The sequence below is a fragment of the Mytilus trossulus genome, unplaced genomic scaffold (assembly GCF_036588685.1).
Source record: "Mytilus trossulus isolate FHL-02 unplaced genomic scaffold, PNRI_Mtr1.1.1.hap1 h1tg000236l__unscaffolded, whole genome shotgun sequence".
Taxonomy (NCBI): Eukaryota; Metazoa; Mollusca; class Bivalvia; order Mytilida; family Mytilidae; genus Mytilus; species Mytilus trossulus.
In genome coordinates this window covers 349407-364100 of record NW_026963316.1, presented here as the reverse complement: position 1 = coordinate 364100, position 14694 = coordinate 349407, and the positions used below count along the sequence as shown (strand labels likewise).

At 33.5% G+C, this 14694-nt stretch overlaps 2 protein-coding genes across 5 annotated transcripts; one reads left to right on the top strand and one right to left on the bottom strand.

Annotated features, from left to right (window-relative positions):
• Positions 1-304: 304 nt before the first annotated feature.
• LOC134701341 (uncharacterized) lies at positions 305-3479 on the bottom strand. The gene is made up of 4 exons (XM_063562478.1): positions 3375-3479; positions 2289-2791; positions 1540-1624; positions 305-396 (listed from the first exon to the last, which is right to left on the bottom strand). The coding sequence occupies exons 2-3, from the start codon at positions 2788-2790 to the stop codon at positions 1569-1571; spliced, it is 558 nt and encodes a 185-aa protein (XP_063418548.1). The 5' UTR covers position 2791; positions 3375-3479; the 3' UTR covers positions 305-396; positions 1540-1568.
• A 3528-nt stretch (positions 3480-7007) lies between these two features.
• On the top strand, positions 7008-14368 carry LOC134701342 (BMP-binding endothelial regulator protein-like). Of its 4 annotated transcripts, none has more exons than XM_063562479.1 (8): positions 7008-7111; positions 7465-7581; positions 8314-8421; positions 9840-9909; positions 10430-10474; positions 12119-12243; positions 13270-13381; positions 14179-14368. In XM_063562479.1, the coding sequence occupies exons 1-8, from the start codon at positions 7054-7056 to the stop codon at positions 14258-14260; spliced, it is 717 nt and encodes a 238-aa protein (XP_063418549.1). In that variant the 5' UTR covers positions 7008-7053; the 3' UTR covers positions 14261-14368. The 4 variants fall into 4 exon arrangements, with proteins under 4 accessions (XP_063418549.1, XP_063418552.1, XP_063418550.1 ...); XM_063562482.1 differs by lacking the exon at positions 10430-10474 and adding an exon at positions 10300-10344; XM_063562480.1 differs by lacking the exon at positions 10430-10474 and adding an exon at positions 10040-10084.
• Positions 14369-14694: the final 326 nt, after the last annotated feature.

Genomic DNA, 14694 nt, shown 5'->3' with positions numbered 1-14694 from the left:
TCAGATATAAAAAGCCCGAAATGACAATGTAAAGCAACTCAATTGAGAAAACTAACGGCCTTATTTATGTAAAAAAATAAATAAACGAACACCAAATATGTAACACATAAACAAACGAAAACCACTAAATTACAGGCTGTATTTATCGAGGTACATACAACAGACCATAAACATTGTTTCAACATTTTTGAAGAATCGGGGACTATTGATACTACAATATAATTATATAAATATTTTGATCATTTATAGACCTAAGTTAATTTCAATGGTATTTTTTAAATCAGTGTAGGTGTGACCGGCTTTTTGTTATATCAAATTAGAAAATAAAATCGTTTTTGTATATTATATATAACTATTTATTTGTAAACAGACTCCTTGAGGGCCATCCACATATACCTGTAAAATAATAAACATATTTATCTATTAGTTTTTTATAACTTTTAAGTTGAGTATTTAATTATTGATTTTAGCTGTCTTGTACATTGAATTTGTGTATTTGGACTGTTGTGTTGTTCACATAATGTTAGATTTTATTTAGGAACTGTAACAGTGAAATCTACACAGCTACTTTTGCATAGATACTATTTATGTACCAAACATTTGTAGTACTGGAAATCTACTTTAAATATTCAGTACTATTCTGTTATTTAAGAATTATTGTAATATTTAGGTACCTGTATGTTATAGTACTTGATTTGTACTTGAAATTTAAGTACTACAGATTTATGGTTGCACGGTTACATTTACAGCATTTGGAAAGTTTGTCTTTTTCAAATCTCATAAAGTTATGATGTTCAAACATGGAATACTGTGATCATTGTTGATATAATTTTGTACCAATATTTTAAGTACAAATCAAGTACTTGAAAATACAAGTACCTAAATATTACAAGAATTTTAAAGTAAAGAAATAGTACTAAGTATTACAAGTAAATTTCCAGCACTACAGTTTTTAGTACAGAAAAAGTAGCTGTGTAGCTAAACCGAATTTGGCGTAAACCGAAACCCAAGCTAAACCAAACTTGTTCTTATTGCCAGGCATATCAAACTGTGTAAGTTGTGAATCTGCCCACACCGAACATAATCTTTTTTAAGTCCCGGAGAGGTTCGGTTTAGACAAGTTTCACTGTACACGTTGACAAAGTTTAAGCTATGCCCCCAAAAAATATCATTTGCGGACTAAGAAATTATTTCATTTATAAATAAATTGTAAATTTTATAACTTTACAATGACCAAAAAGAAATATTTTTCAGAAATGTAAGCGTCGATTTAACCGTGTTTAGTACGTGTGAACTTTTAAGCAGCACTTGAATATTCTCTGTAATAAAAAGGTTTCAAACACACAAGTTGTTTATAATTCAAAACACAGTGACATGTATTTGCCATGCTGCCAAAAAAGCGATGTTTTGTATATCGTCATAATTCGGGCGATTCCGTACCTTCATCTAACGAATAGATAAAGAGAAGCGGAGTGACCGAGGTTTGCCGATTAAAAAAATATTCATGGAATGATGACAAGGAAATGAAGTAATACGTACCAAATATTTATTAAATTTAATCTATATCTCTAATTGGTGGTGTTGTTGTTGTTGAACAAAATCAGGAAGAGGAACAGAAGTCCAACTGAAAAAGATAAACATATACTAGTTACGTGTATACAGTTAGTCTTAAACAGTGCATTACGTATTAAAATACAGTTAGGTTTAAACTAAACGTTCCAGAATCAATGTGCGACGAGTAGCACCCTCAATGTTTCTAAGTTTAATATTAAATGTTCCACACAACCAAATCGAGATGTACACAATTTGACCTTAAGATTTCGGGCAATTTTGTCGATAATCGTAATGACACTATTCAAGAAACGGCTATACATCTCGGGACATTATGTAAATACAGATAAAAAACAAAACTCGACTGTCTTACTAAGTTCTGCAAAAACATAACTCAGGGGGTACGGACACAATTTAATGAAAAGTAAATTTTGATTCGATACAATATGTACCATAAATGAAATTTCGTTTGAAGTTAATTTTAGATATTGTAATAGTATTGAAGATTACTTAATGTGGTATAAAAAAAGAAGATGTGGTTTAATTGCCAATGAGACTACTCTCCAAAGAGTCCAAATGACACAGAAACTAAGTTAACATCAATAGGTCACAGTACGGCCCGGTTCAACAATAAGCAAAGCCCATACCACATAATTGTGATTGTTAATGAGACAACTGATCACCAGGGACCACATGACGTAAATGGAAGTTAAGTAAACAGAGTTATTAGTACTTACAAAGTCCAAGTCCTCCATTTCCGCCGAGAATACTGCCATCCATACCGCCAAGTCCGGCCATACCGCCCATACCGGCTCCACCAGCAAATGGAGATGCGACTGGGATTGGTTGAGGAACGTACTGAACAATTTCGTCAACATATCCTCCCTTTTTACCATATCCAGAGTATCCCTTTTTACCGTAACCAGAATGTCCACCATAACCGGAGTATCCTTGTTGGCCGTAACTAGAATGTCCACCGCCATAACCGGAGTATCCCTTGGAGCCGTAACCAGAGTATCCCTTTTGTCCGTATCCGGAATAACCGCCATATCCACCCAAGCTTCCACCATATCCGCCCATGCTTCCACCATATCCTCCGATGCCACCGTAACTTCCGGAGTATCCACCGACTCCACCACCATAGCTTCCGGAATATCCGGAGCCACCGTAATAATCGTCAGCAAGTGTCATGCCACAAAGGCAGACCAAGATAGCAACAGTTGTGATGGCAAGTTTCATTCTAAAACAAAGAAAATCATAATTTAAATCAAAATTCATATTCAAATTTAGAATTTAGAATATATCGCCAGCTTACTATACTGCATCATTTTATATTGTATCTGAATATATCTACGAAAATACTTGGGATTATTCAGTGATTTTTTTTTAATTAAATTGTTTTACGCGCGCGTTGTTTTAAAATCATTATTTTAAAGAAGAAAAATATATATAAATAAAGACATGTAAATAAAAGAAACAAACATAATTCTTATTCAACAATAAGTTATTAAATAATCGCAACTGAAAAAAAAATCAGATTTCAATAAGTAATAAACTTTTGACTATGAATTCTGTAATCTAACAGAACTATACTTGCATTAATGAAACATTAAAGAAAAAGACTTAAATTTAAAAAAAAATATTCGGAAAATGAAAAAGAAAACCAACACGAATTTTAATCCACGAAAGTTATCAAAAAAATCTCAACACAAAAAAATCAAGTACAAAAATATTGACTAGGTTTTGTTTCTCTATTAGATCAACATGCATCAGTTAAACATTTTTTTTTACCAATAAAACTGGAGAAGGAGTTTATACTTTACCTGACTTCGTGCTTGTGTTAAAACAGGAGTGATTCTACTATTAAATGTTCCAACTTATATACCTAAACTATCACTTCCTGTTAGTTCGGATTATGTATATCATTACAATTTATATGTAATTCTAAAATACATGTCGGCATGGGAAAGTTTGTTTGAGACACATGTTATGAATGGAAGTAATATTATCTAATACTAAGGACACTTCTTTTTTTTACACAATTTTCAATATTTTATAACACCATTTATAATGTTGAAATGGGAAAGGAAACATCATGCATCTCTTACTTATTCCACCATTTTATTTGCTTTTTTTATTTTTTAGAGAATAGTTATAGAACGTTAGAGATACAGATATGTTTGTCACATTACAAAATTTTATGATTGACAATGTATTTGTACCAGGGGCGGATCCAGCCGTTAAAAAGTGGTGGTGGTGGTGGTGGTGGTGGTGGTGGTGGTGGTGGTGGTGGGGGGGGGGGGTTCCATTCAAATGCATTGATCGGCCAACAAAAATGGGTTTTTTTTCCAACCACCTGACACCCCCTCCCCCCCCCCCCCCCCCCCCCCGTTGGATCCGTCAATCAATGCACATTCTTTTATGAAAAACATTGTTGTCTTAGGTTTATAAATGGGATTGGAGTATATATATATAACGGCATTTTGGATGTATCTAAATAATTATTGTTAAAATGGGACTTTTTTTTTCAAATTTAATGGTAATACAAAGCAATTGATCTAAAACAATTTCGTTTCTCCAATCTCCAATCTCATGAATCTAGTTATAATATTACAACGAAGTTAATATTTACTGAGTTTGTTTTGCCCTTTTGATTTTTTGAAATTTATTTTCAGAATGTGCACGAGAGAAACGGGTATTTGTTTATATATTTGATTATTGTTACTATAAATCATATCAAACATTGTATTTTTCAAGGAAAACATATAGTCCGTCCTTGAAAAATAAAATACATGTTTATAATCATAATTTTGGCAACATTTTCCCCCATGAAACTTGTAATTTGTGTTGATTTGGAAGACATTTCTTTGTGATATTTTTCGTTTTCTTGATTTAAATGTCTTTATTGAACATATTGAAATCAAACACACAAGTATGTCATTTTAAATTTTAAAGTATAAATTGACATTTTTGCCGCCGGCTTAAACAAATTATTTGAAAACACTTGTTCTACATTTTTTTTTACAAATTCACTCTTAACACACCGAAATTTTACTATCACTATTAATATAAATGACAAAAAGAAATACATATGCAGTAAAAAAGTATAATAATTAAATGCCCCCCTCCACCCTCACATTTCGAAAAAAGGAAAACTGTATGAAATATAGCAAGATCAAATAGCATTGAAAAAATCAAAAGGAGAGACGTAGCCCAATATGGAAATTGATATATATGAATACATGCACTTTAATTTTACATTTTACATCTATAGAAATTGCTCTAGTAATAAATAAATAATTGTTTTGAATTTCGATCTCAGAAACTTCCAAAGAAATGTGTTCCGAATCGTCTCGTTAACTTTTCCTAAGTCTACCTGGCCGAGTGGTCTAGAGCGCTAGACACAGTGTAGGTGTTGTTGCATCAAGAATTGTTCTTCAGCCGCACGTGACGGAAAATATAAATAGGTATTAGACGGTTGGTTTTCCCGTTTGAATGGTTTCACACTAGTAATGTTTGGGACCCTTTATAGCTTACTGTTTGGTGTGAGCCAAGCCTCCGTGTTGAAGGTCGTACCTTGACCTATAATGGTTTACTTTTATAAATTGTTACTTGCATGGGATGGAGAGTTGATTCATTGGCACGCATACCACATCTTTCTATATCTATATAAAGAGATGAGGTCGATAATATAGCTCTATTCAATACACTTCTCTTATCATATTCATCCTGCACATATATATATATTTTTAATTGTAAACCGCCTTTAATTGCATGTTGACTCGCTGTAGCACACGTGCTTGTCTCGAGTGCGGTTCTTTACGTCTCGGTCAAATCAAAAACTTGAAAATTAGTATGCCTGCTTCTCTTCTAAGCATGTTCCATTAAGGAGTACATGTATGTGCAAAGACGGAGTAAGGAAAACATGTCTGTGTAATGGCGACATATCTCTCAGTGGATTGTTTGTTAATTTGTGAAAAAGAAATTCATGTTCAAAATCCGGCCTTTACTGGACCTAAAACTGCACATCCACCATAAATCTTAATTTGAACCATTCAGAATGTCCATCTTAATTTTACAGTTGTATATTATTTGCGGCTATTGAGAAGTATGGCTCCTAGAACTTAAAATGATTTCTTAAAAATTGCTACCACAAGACCGAGTGCAGTCCAAAATTAAGCTATATTTCATGTAAGAATTAACAATAAGCCAAAACCAATAAAGATCGAAGTTTTTATCAAAACAAACTAAGAAAATAGCAGTTATTTTTTCTTAAAGTTGGTTCAGTTTAAAGCGTTTTTCTCTAAAAACAAAATGTGGGTCTCTTGTCATTTTAAAAGCTTAAAGATCACAATTAAATTGAGAATGGAATGGGTAATGTATCAAAGAGACAACAACCCGACCATAGAAAAAACAACAGCAGAAGGTCACCAACAGGTCTTCAATGTAACGAGCAATTCCTGCACCCGGAGACGTCCTTCAGCTGGCCCCTAAACAAATATATACTAGTTCAGTGATAATGAACGCCATACTAATTTCCAAATTGTACACAAGAAACTAAAATTAAAATAATACATGACCCATTAAAGACCAGAGGCTCCTGACTTGGGACAGGCGCAAACATGCATCGGGGTTAAACATGTTTATGAGATCTCAACCCTCCCCCTGTACCTCTAGCCAATGTAGAAAAGTAAACGCATAACAATACGTACATATAAAATTCAATTCAAGAGAAGTCCGAGTCTAATGTCAGAAGATGTAACCAAAGAAAATAAACTACTCTATCGACAACTTAGTATACAAGGTCGTTGATTTTGAAGATGATTGTAATTGCTATAAGTTGTTGAAATGCTGCCTCATTAACACTGTTTCATACAAACAAATCCATCGACTCGTTTATTTTTCAATATTTATAGCACAGCTCAGTAAAATGCCTCTGAACTCATTGGAAATCATATCATATCTCCCTACTTTATAATGCTATCAGAAAAATCTATTATAAAAATTTGAAAAAAATATGTGTGTCCTTATATCTGACTGTATCATGTGTATATAAAAATAAAGAAGACGTGGAGTGATTGCAAATGAGAAAACTCTCTGTAAGAGACCAAATAACACCAAAATATGTCACCGTACGCTCTACAACCAACAAAGAGCTAAGCCAATACCACATAGTCAGCTATACAAGTGAAAGGGATGCCGAAATCCAAAAACACATAACAACATAAACAATCTTCAAAATCAAATACCTTGTAAAGTAAGCTATACCATATATTTGTACTTTATACTCCTGTTCAGAAAATTCTACCAGGAGGTATTTGAAAATAAAAAAAATGTGTGCCTTTATTTCAGTTTGTATTCTTGATACCTCATAACAACATTTGAAAAGATTTTATATAATAAAATTTTGAAGGTCATTTAATATGTTCAGGCTTATATAGATAAGGTAGATATATATGTACTTGATCTCTGTGATACCGTACAGTTCTGTCTCGCTAGATCATGACTTACACAGGCATAGTGTGTTTATTGTTTGTTTTAAATGTGTACACAGTGGTTGGTAAGTTTCCATACTTTCATCCATGTTTGTGTTACTAAAAAAATGAAATCTTCAATTATATATTATATTATCGGTAATTTGCAGCATCTCAAAAAGTATGAAATTCTAATCATTTAAATTTTCTACTGCAATTTTCATGACGAACAATACATTTTATTCTCGGAATTTTCAAGCATGTCCTCAGAATGGTTGACATTATGCTTTTCAAAAGAAAGAAAATATTGCAAAATCCTAAATACTCCTTTTCAATTTTTGACAGTCTTGTTGAGATCTGTCTATAACCTTTTTTCTTTTTTGTTATATATGCTATAAAATACTAAAAGTAAGTCTTTTTGAATTTTGTTTGTTAACAGTGTCGGCGACAAATTCTACAAACTGTGCTGATGCCACGTTTATAAATTGCAATGACAGCCATGTCTGTCATGATGACAACTTGAAGACATATTGCCCTTTAACCTGTGGACTATGTAGTAAGTATTTACGACTAGACAATCAAAGTTGAAAGGCCAGTAAGTTCAATATCTATTGTATTTGTTTTGCGTTCATTGACAGTTTGTTACCACTTACATTGCCAGTTGCTTAGGTTATGGAAGCATAATTGGAGTGATAAAAACTGTCAAATATTAACGCGAGGTTTTCATTTTTTACAACACTGGGTCTATACCTTTGCTAGTAGATTATAAGTCCGCGAGGGTAATACTATCATCAGCGCAATAGTCAATATTTCGGTACTGTAATGATTCTTCAACACACTTTTCTAAAATTGTTTGTGTATGAAGTTTGAAAATATAAAGAAACAAAGTTTCAATTCCCTCAGGCAAAGTATCCCTTAGATTGATTTGGCTATTTTTTGTAAGTCCTTTTGTTCATATAGCTTCTAAACTGTTTGTTTCTGATACATTCTCGGCTTTCAAATATTTGTCTAGCACGCCTGCTGAAGTTAAATACAAACAAAAAAAACGCTTTGGACGCATACTTATTATTAGCATGTTGTTTTTAGTTTTTAGATAATGACGATTTTTTCAGAATTCTTATGCATTCAATTTTGAAATATTTCAACAAATGGACAACAAAATTTCATTAAAAAGAGCGCGGAAAATAATAAAAAAATAAAGGGGGTGGGGATAGCATATAAAGAAAAGAGAATAAAGGGGAAATACATACAGAGAAATATCAATAGATATATTTTTATATCGTTTTAGAACCATGCAAGGATCAGGCTGTCTTCGCCTGCAGTAAGAATGTTTGTTCGTTTCCTTCATTGAAGAAGTTTTGTCCTGTGACGTGTTCATCTTGTGGAGAAGGAGTTTGTGAGTATATATACCAAAGTTTTATATAAAATAAGTTAAAATCAAAAGGCCCGGAAAATGAAAAAGAACAATCAAGTAACGACTATACATATGCAAAGATTTCTTACATATATTCATTTACAAAATTTTTTGCAGTAGTAGTGTTACAGAGACAAACCAATTATATACTGGCATGTTACAATACAACACTTAGATTTATAAATATTAAAGTACTTCATACGTGTGTTTATTTAATGATAAGCCGCATACAGCATTTGTTTACGAGAATGCTTTGGGCTGAAGAACTAGACTAAGTTGACTGTATGCGATTGTTTTTAAAAGATAAATAACAAGAATGTGTCCACAGTACACGGATGCCCCACTCACACTATCATTTTCTATGTTTAGTGGACCGTGAAATTGGAATAAATTCTCTAATTTGGCATTATAATGAGAATGATCTCATCAAAGGAAACAGGTATACTAAGTTTCAAGTTGATTGCACTTCTACTTTATCAAAAACTAACTTGACCAAAAACTTTAACCTGAAATTTGCACTATCATTTTCTATGTTCAGTGAACCGTAAAATTGGGGTCAAAAATCTAATTTGGCATTAAAATTAGAAAGATCATATCATAGGACACATGTATACTAAGTTTTAAGTTGATTGGACCTAAATTTCTTCAAAAACTATCTTGACCAAAAACTTTAACCTGAAGCGGGACAGACGGACGAACGAACAGACGGAAGAACGAACAGACGGACGAAAGGACGCACAGACCAGAAAACATAATGCCCCTCTACTTTCGTAGGTGGGGCACAAAAATGATCAATTTAAGTTAATTACAATTTCGTTTCAAGATATTTACCAAAACTACATTTAGACTTCATACATGTTAATCCAAAATTGCACTATTCAAAATCAATCTGCACAATTGTAAAACTAGTCTTGTCCCTAACATTTTTAATCTTGTTGCTGCTTTAGATTGAATTATGTAATAAAATTGTAATAACAAATGTATGCATGCATAATGTTCTCAAAATATTGGCACTATTAAAAAAAATGAAATAAAACAGTTTGGCGTACAGAATTGTAAGCGTTTATTAAATCAGATCTTTTATGATTTTTTATTTCGATAGGATCTAATACCAGGGGCGGATGCAGGGATTTTCGAAAGGGGGGATGCTAACCCAGGGAAAAGGGGGAGTGCAAAACATATGTCCCGATACAAATGCATTGATCGGCAAAAATAAAGGGGGGTGCGCACCCCCGGAACCCCCCCTCTTGATCCGCCACTGTAATACAGATATAACTGTCGTACAATGATAATTAAGCATTACATGACAAGATATTTTTTAAGAAGTTCTCCAGTTGCTTTGATTTATTTGATTTAAACAGTTGTTTACTTGTTGATAAGCGTCAGCGTTTCCCTTTTAGTGGGATGCACGTACAAGAGTAAACACTATCAGCAAAGTGAACGCTGGGAAGATGGCTGTGATTATAAGTGCACTTGTTTGAACGCTGACCAGGGACTTTATCGTTGTACTGAAAGGTTGGTTGTCATTATAAGTGTACATGTTTGAACGCTGATCAGGGACTTTACCGTTGTACTGAAAGGTTGGTTGTGATTATAAGTGTACATGTTTGAACGCTGATCAGGGACTTTACCGTTGTACTGAAAGGTTGGTTGTCATTATAAGTGTACATGTTTGAACGCTGATCAGGGACTTTATCGTTGTACCGAAAGGTTGGTTGTGATTATAAGTGTACATGTTTGAACGCTGATCAGGAACTGTATCGTTGTACCGAAAGGTTGGTTGTGATTATGAGTGTACATGTTTGAAAGCTTACCAGCGACTTTATCGTTGTACTGAAAGGTTGGTTGTGATTATAAGTGTACATGTTTGAACGCTGATCAGGGACTTTACCGTTGTACCGAAAGGTTGGTTGTGATTATAAGTGTACATGTTTGAACGCTGACCAGGGACTTTATCGTTGTACTGAAAGGTTGGTTGTCATTATAAGTGTACATGTTTGAACGCTGATCAGGGACTTTACCGTTGTACCGAAAGGTTGGTTGTGATTATAAGTGTAAATGTTTGAACGCTGACCAGGGACTTTATCGTTGTACTGAAAGGTTGGTTGTCATTATAAGTGTACATGTTTGAACGCTGATCAGGGACTTTATCGTTGTACTGAAAGGTTTGTTGTGATTATAAGTGTACATGTTTGAACGCTTACCAAGGACTTTATCGTTGTACCGAAAGGTTGGTTGTAATAATAAGCGTACATGTTTGCACGCTGAACATGTAATTTACCGTTGTACCGAAAGGTTTGTTTTACGAAATGTTTAAATAACAAATAACAAGGTTAAATGAAGCTATAAACATCAATCTTACGACTTCAACAACCCAGCATACATCTATAGAGGTTAGCACACTTAAGGAATGCATTACCTTCTTGTACTAGTATTTGGCAAAAACAATCGGATTTGTAAGTCCGCAATGCTTTCCTTCTTCTTACTTTTTTATCTGTTTGAATCGAGCGTCACCGATGAGTCTTTTGAAGAGGAAACGCGCTTCTGGTGTGCAAATCTTAATTCTGGTGTTTATGATGAGTTTATTTGCATTCTTCCAAATAAGACAGGTATGCATGCATTTACATTATGTCAAAGTCTAATTCGTCCAGATCATATAAAAGTTGCAAATGAATAAATTATATAGACAAAATCAAAGATCTGCCACCGACACAAAATTCTCCAAGTAACAAACAAGCTCATTAAGGAGCAACCACTTAACTTCAAAAAGTGGGTTTATGATTTGTTGTCTCAGACAGAAAAAAAATTCGCCCAATGAGCAGACATTTTTACAAAAGCTTTTCGACTCTATCAATAATATAATATTTTTTACTACAAAATTTAACACTTTAACTGTTAAAGGTGTGGGGAAAATGTGGATTCCGAATATTTTTTTGTTATCTGCTTGCATGACCACAATATTTTTCTTCGATCAAATTGGGGATCAGATTACAAATACTCCCCCCTCCTTTTTGGTCGTTCCCGTAATATTCGAAAAGATAAACATTGACGAGGTTCCAGATATATGACACGCACACAAAAACTCGGGAATAAAAATAGAGGTAAAAAATACTAATATTCTTCCGTATGTATTTCGTACCTTATTTTGACTTTTTACTTTTTTTATTGAGCCCCTCTGATGAGTCTTGTGTAGACGAAACGATCGTCTAAAAATTGAATCCTGGTATCTACATGTATGAACACTATCAATTGAATCACAGAACCAGGAATATCTGGAGTTCCAACAATGACTTAGTATGGGTATCAGAGCCAGTATTATTCATCAATTTAGTTGACGATAAGGAATCTGCCTTTATCTAACAACGTTAACGACTTTAATTCATTCTTTATATTTTTTAAGAATTGTTCTTTGCCTTTCTTGAACACATAAGGTCACCTCATTTCGGCGGGGTTCGTGTTCCACAGTCTTTTGATTTTTTAATAGTGCTCTGTCTTGTTGTTCTGTAGACTATTGTTTGTCTTATGCCATTTCATTGTCTGTTTTCGACTTATGGTTATATTCCCTTTATATATTCTGGTCTGTTGAAAATTAGTAATTTCATAGATTCTATACCACATCCAATCCGTCCAAAAACCGTTAAAACATTAAACGTGAGTTTGTGTCTTTAAAATATAATAGGTGTGTACATTACCAGAATGTTCCAACAACGTGTAGACTTGTACAAGACCCAGATGACCAATGTTGTAAGATACCAAAATGTGACGTCCAAGTTGTACATCAGAACACCACAGTGCAAAAAACAGGTAAGAGGAGGCCCCTCAGGGGGGTGTTTAAGTATTCACAAAATCACAATTGCTTTGCAAATATAATCACATATTGATCATTAGTTATTTTTATAAACAAGATACTCATTAGGCTAGCCTTCTGGACAATTCAAGATTATCAAATAAGAAATATTTGGTCTAGTAATCAAATAATTACTAAGAAAACGGTCAAGTAATCACACAAACAAAACCATAGCGAGGCTCATACTTATTCTTAAACTGCGACAATTCTATATTAGCTCTCTACTTCTCCAAATTTAACCAAAAGTGTTTTTGTTTAAAACATTTTTTTTTTATTATTATTGATATGATCATTTTTATACCAAATACCATATATACCATATATATATGGGTTATTGTTTGATAGCTTTATTTTATGTATATTTCTCTTCAATTAAACAAATTATTTATAGAAACGTAATATTCGTCATTTAAAAATAAATAAAGTAGTCAATTCTTGTACATAAATAACGCCGTTAGTTTTCTCGTTTGAGCTCTTTTACAGTGTCATTTCGCGGCCTTTTATAGCTGACTATGCGGTATGGGCTTTGCTCATTGTTGAAGCCCGTACGATGACCTATAGTTGTTAATTTCTATGTCATTTTGGTCTCTTGTGGACAGTTGTCATTTGCAATCATACCAAATCTTCTTTTTTTTATATCTATATGCACAACTCACATGAACAATTTCAAAGGTGACATACAATAGAAAGATAATTATAACAATATTGATGAATTTCATTTTTCGCAAAAAGTGGAGTGTACTAGAAAGGTCGTACAATATGATAAAATTGAGAATGGAAATTGGGAATAATTATGCCAAAAAGACAATAACCCGACCAAAGAGCACAAACAGTCGAGGGCCACCAATAGGTCTTCACCACACAGCCAGAAAATCCCGCTCCCGGAAGCGGACTAGAGCTGGTAGTCCGCACGGGAAATAATAAGAAAAAATTGGTAAAAAAACTCTATATTGCTCTGTTCTATATTCCATTTTTTTTCAAAGGTTGTTTATACAAGGGAAAACTTTATTCACAAGGTCAGAAATGGTCTGATGGATGCGACTACGATTGTGAATGCGTAGATGGACCAACTGGACACTATAGATGTCGAGACAAGTAAGATGTTCCAACTTGTAGTTCTATATTACTAGTACATTGTGTCTATGTTTGAAAAATAGTTTCATCATTTGATATGTCCACACTATATAGTGTCCTTTGTATTGTTTCTGTCGTAGGGATTGACTGAATAATTGTTTGTGTTCAAAACCACGTTTCAGGTATATTTGCTGTTTTATGCTTGTAAGTTTATTTTGGTGGAGGAAGCCGGAGTGCTCGAAAAGAACAATAGAACTTTGGTAGGAAAACTATCAATCCTAGTCAATTAAGATCGAAATCGAGCGCACCTGTCGCATGCGAGATACGAACTCCAAACCTCAGTGATGACGAGCTAGTGATACAGTTGCTCGACTTCTTACACGAGAATTAAAGATGTGTTACAGACATTATAAAAAGAAATCTAGAGTAGAATAATCAGTTTGAAACCGCAGTCATATGATAGAAAACAGTTTAACGCTAAATTCAATAGGACAAAGGCTAAACAGTTTTATATAACAATTGAATATATGAATTTGAATAAATTGTCCAGCAGCACAATTGTTTAATGTAAATTCTGTGGACTCCTTTGTTCGATGGATACCAATTTTCGTTGATTTCATGTGTACAAGTAAAGCACGAAGTAAATTTCAAGGAATAACAAATTCCCTATATGTTGACAAAACCACGGATTCAAATACCAACGAAAAAGCAAGTCTTTCTGAATTAACGAAATTTTTTACCAACGAAAAAATATGAATCCACAGTATGTATATCTTCTTCCTAGACATTATATATGTACTGTTTTTTTGTTGTTGTAGGTGTCCAACATACACACAAGTACCCCAGAATTGTCCTTTGGTACAATCAGCAGACGGATGTTGCTATAAGCCAAACTGCTAGGATATAGACGTGTAAATTAGAAACATGTAACAACAAGACCGTACCTGTTTTGTGCAATGATTTCATTAGACACAGATTAGTTGTTCACATAAAACATGTTTAGAATTAAAATTAACACCATTGACCATCTTATTATAATTAACAAAGTAATAGCATATTTACCATATCATGCGAATAGTGCTAGTCTGCTAGCGATAATTTGTCGTATGACAATTGCCAAACTCATTATTTCAACCGGATGTGTTTCTTTCGCACCTTATCACAGTCTTTTTTACCATTCACCTGTTCAACGAAATAGCACCTTCTTATATCTATTGTGAAGTTCTTTACCTAGCCAGAAAATTTAGAGACGATCCGGGTAAACTTACAATGTATCAATTTTTCAATAAACAAACTTTTCCTAGATGTTAGCAATTCCGCCTTATAATTAGATC

What these genes read in the sequence shown, in the direction of transcription:
- LOC134701341 (XM_063562478.1), bottom strand. Translation starts at nt 2,790, where the DNA reads ATGAAACTTGCCATCACAACTGTTGCTATCTTGGTCTGCCTTTGTGGC. An exon ending in AAATGGAGGACTTGGACTTT is followed by an intron (nt 1,625 to 2,288) that starts GTAAGTACTAAT and finishes TATCTTTTTCAG; the next exon opens with TTGGACTTCTGTTCCTCTTC.
- LOC134701342 (XM_063562479.1), top strand. Translation starts at nt 7,054, where the DNA reads ATGACTTACACAGGCATAGTGTGTTTATTGTTTGTTTTAAATGTGTAC. An exon ending in TTTAACCTGTGGACTATGTA is followed by an intron (nt 7,582 to 8,313) that starts GTAAGTATTTAC and finishes ATATCGTTTTAG; the next exon opens with AACCATGCAAGGATCAGGCT. An exon ending in ATCTTGTGGAGAAGGAGTTT is followed by an intron (nt 8,422 to 9,839) that starts GTGAGTATATAT and finishes TTTCCCTTTTAG; the next exon opens with TGGGATGCACGTACAAGAGT.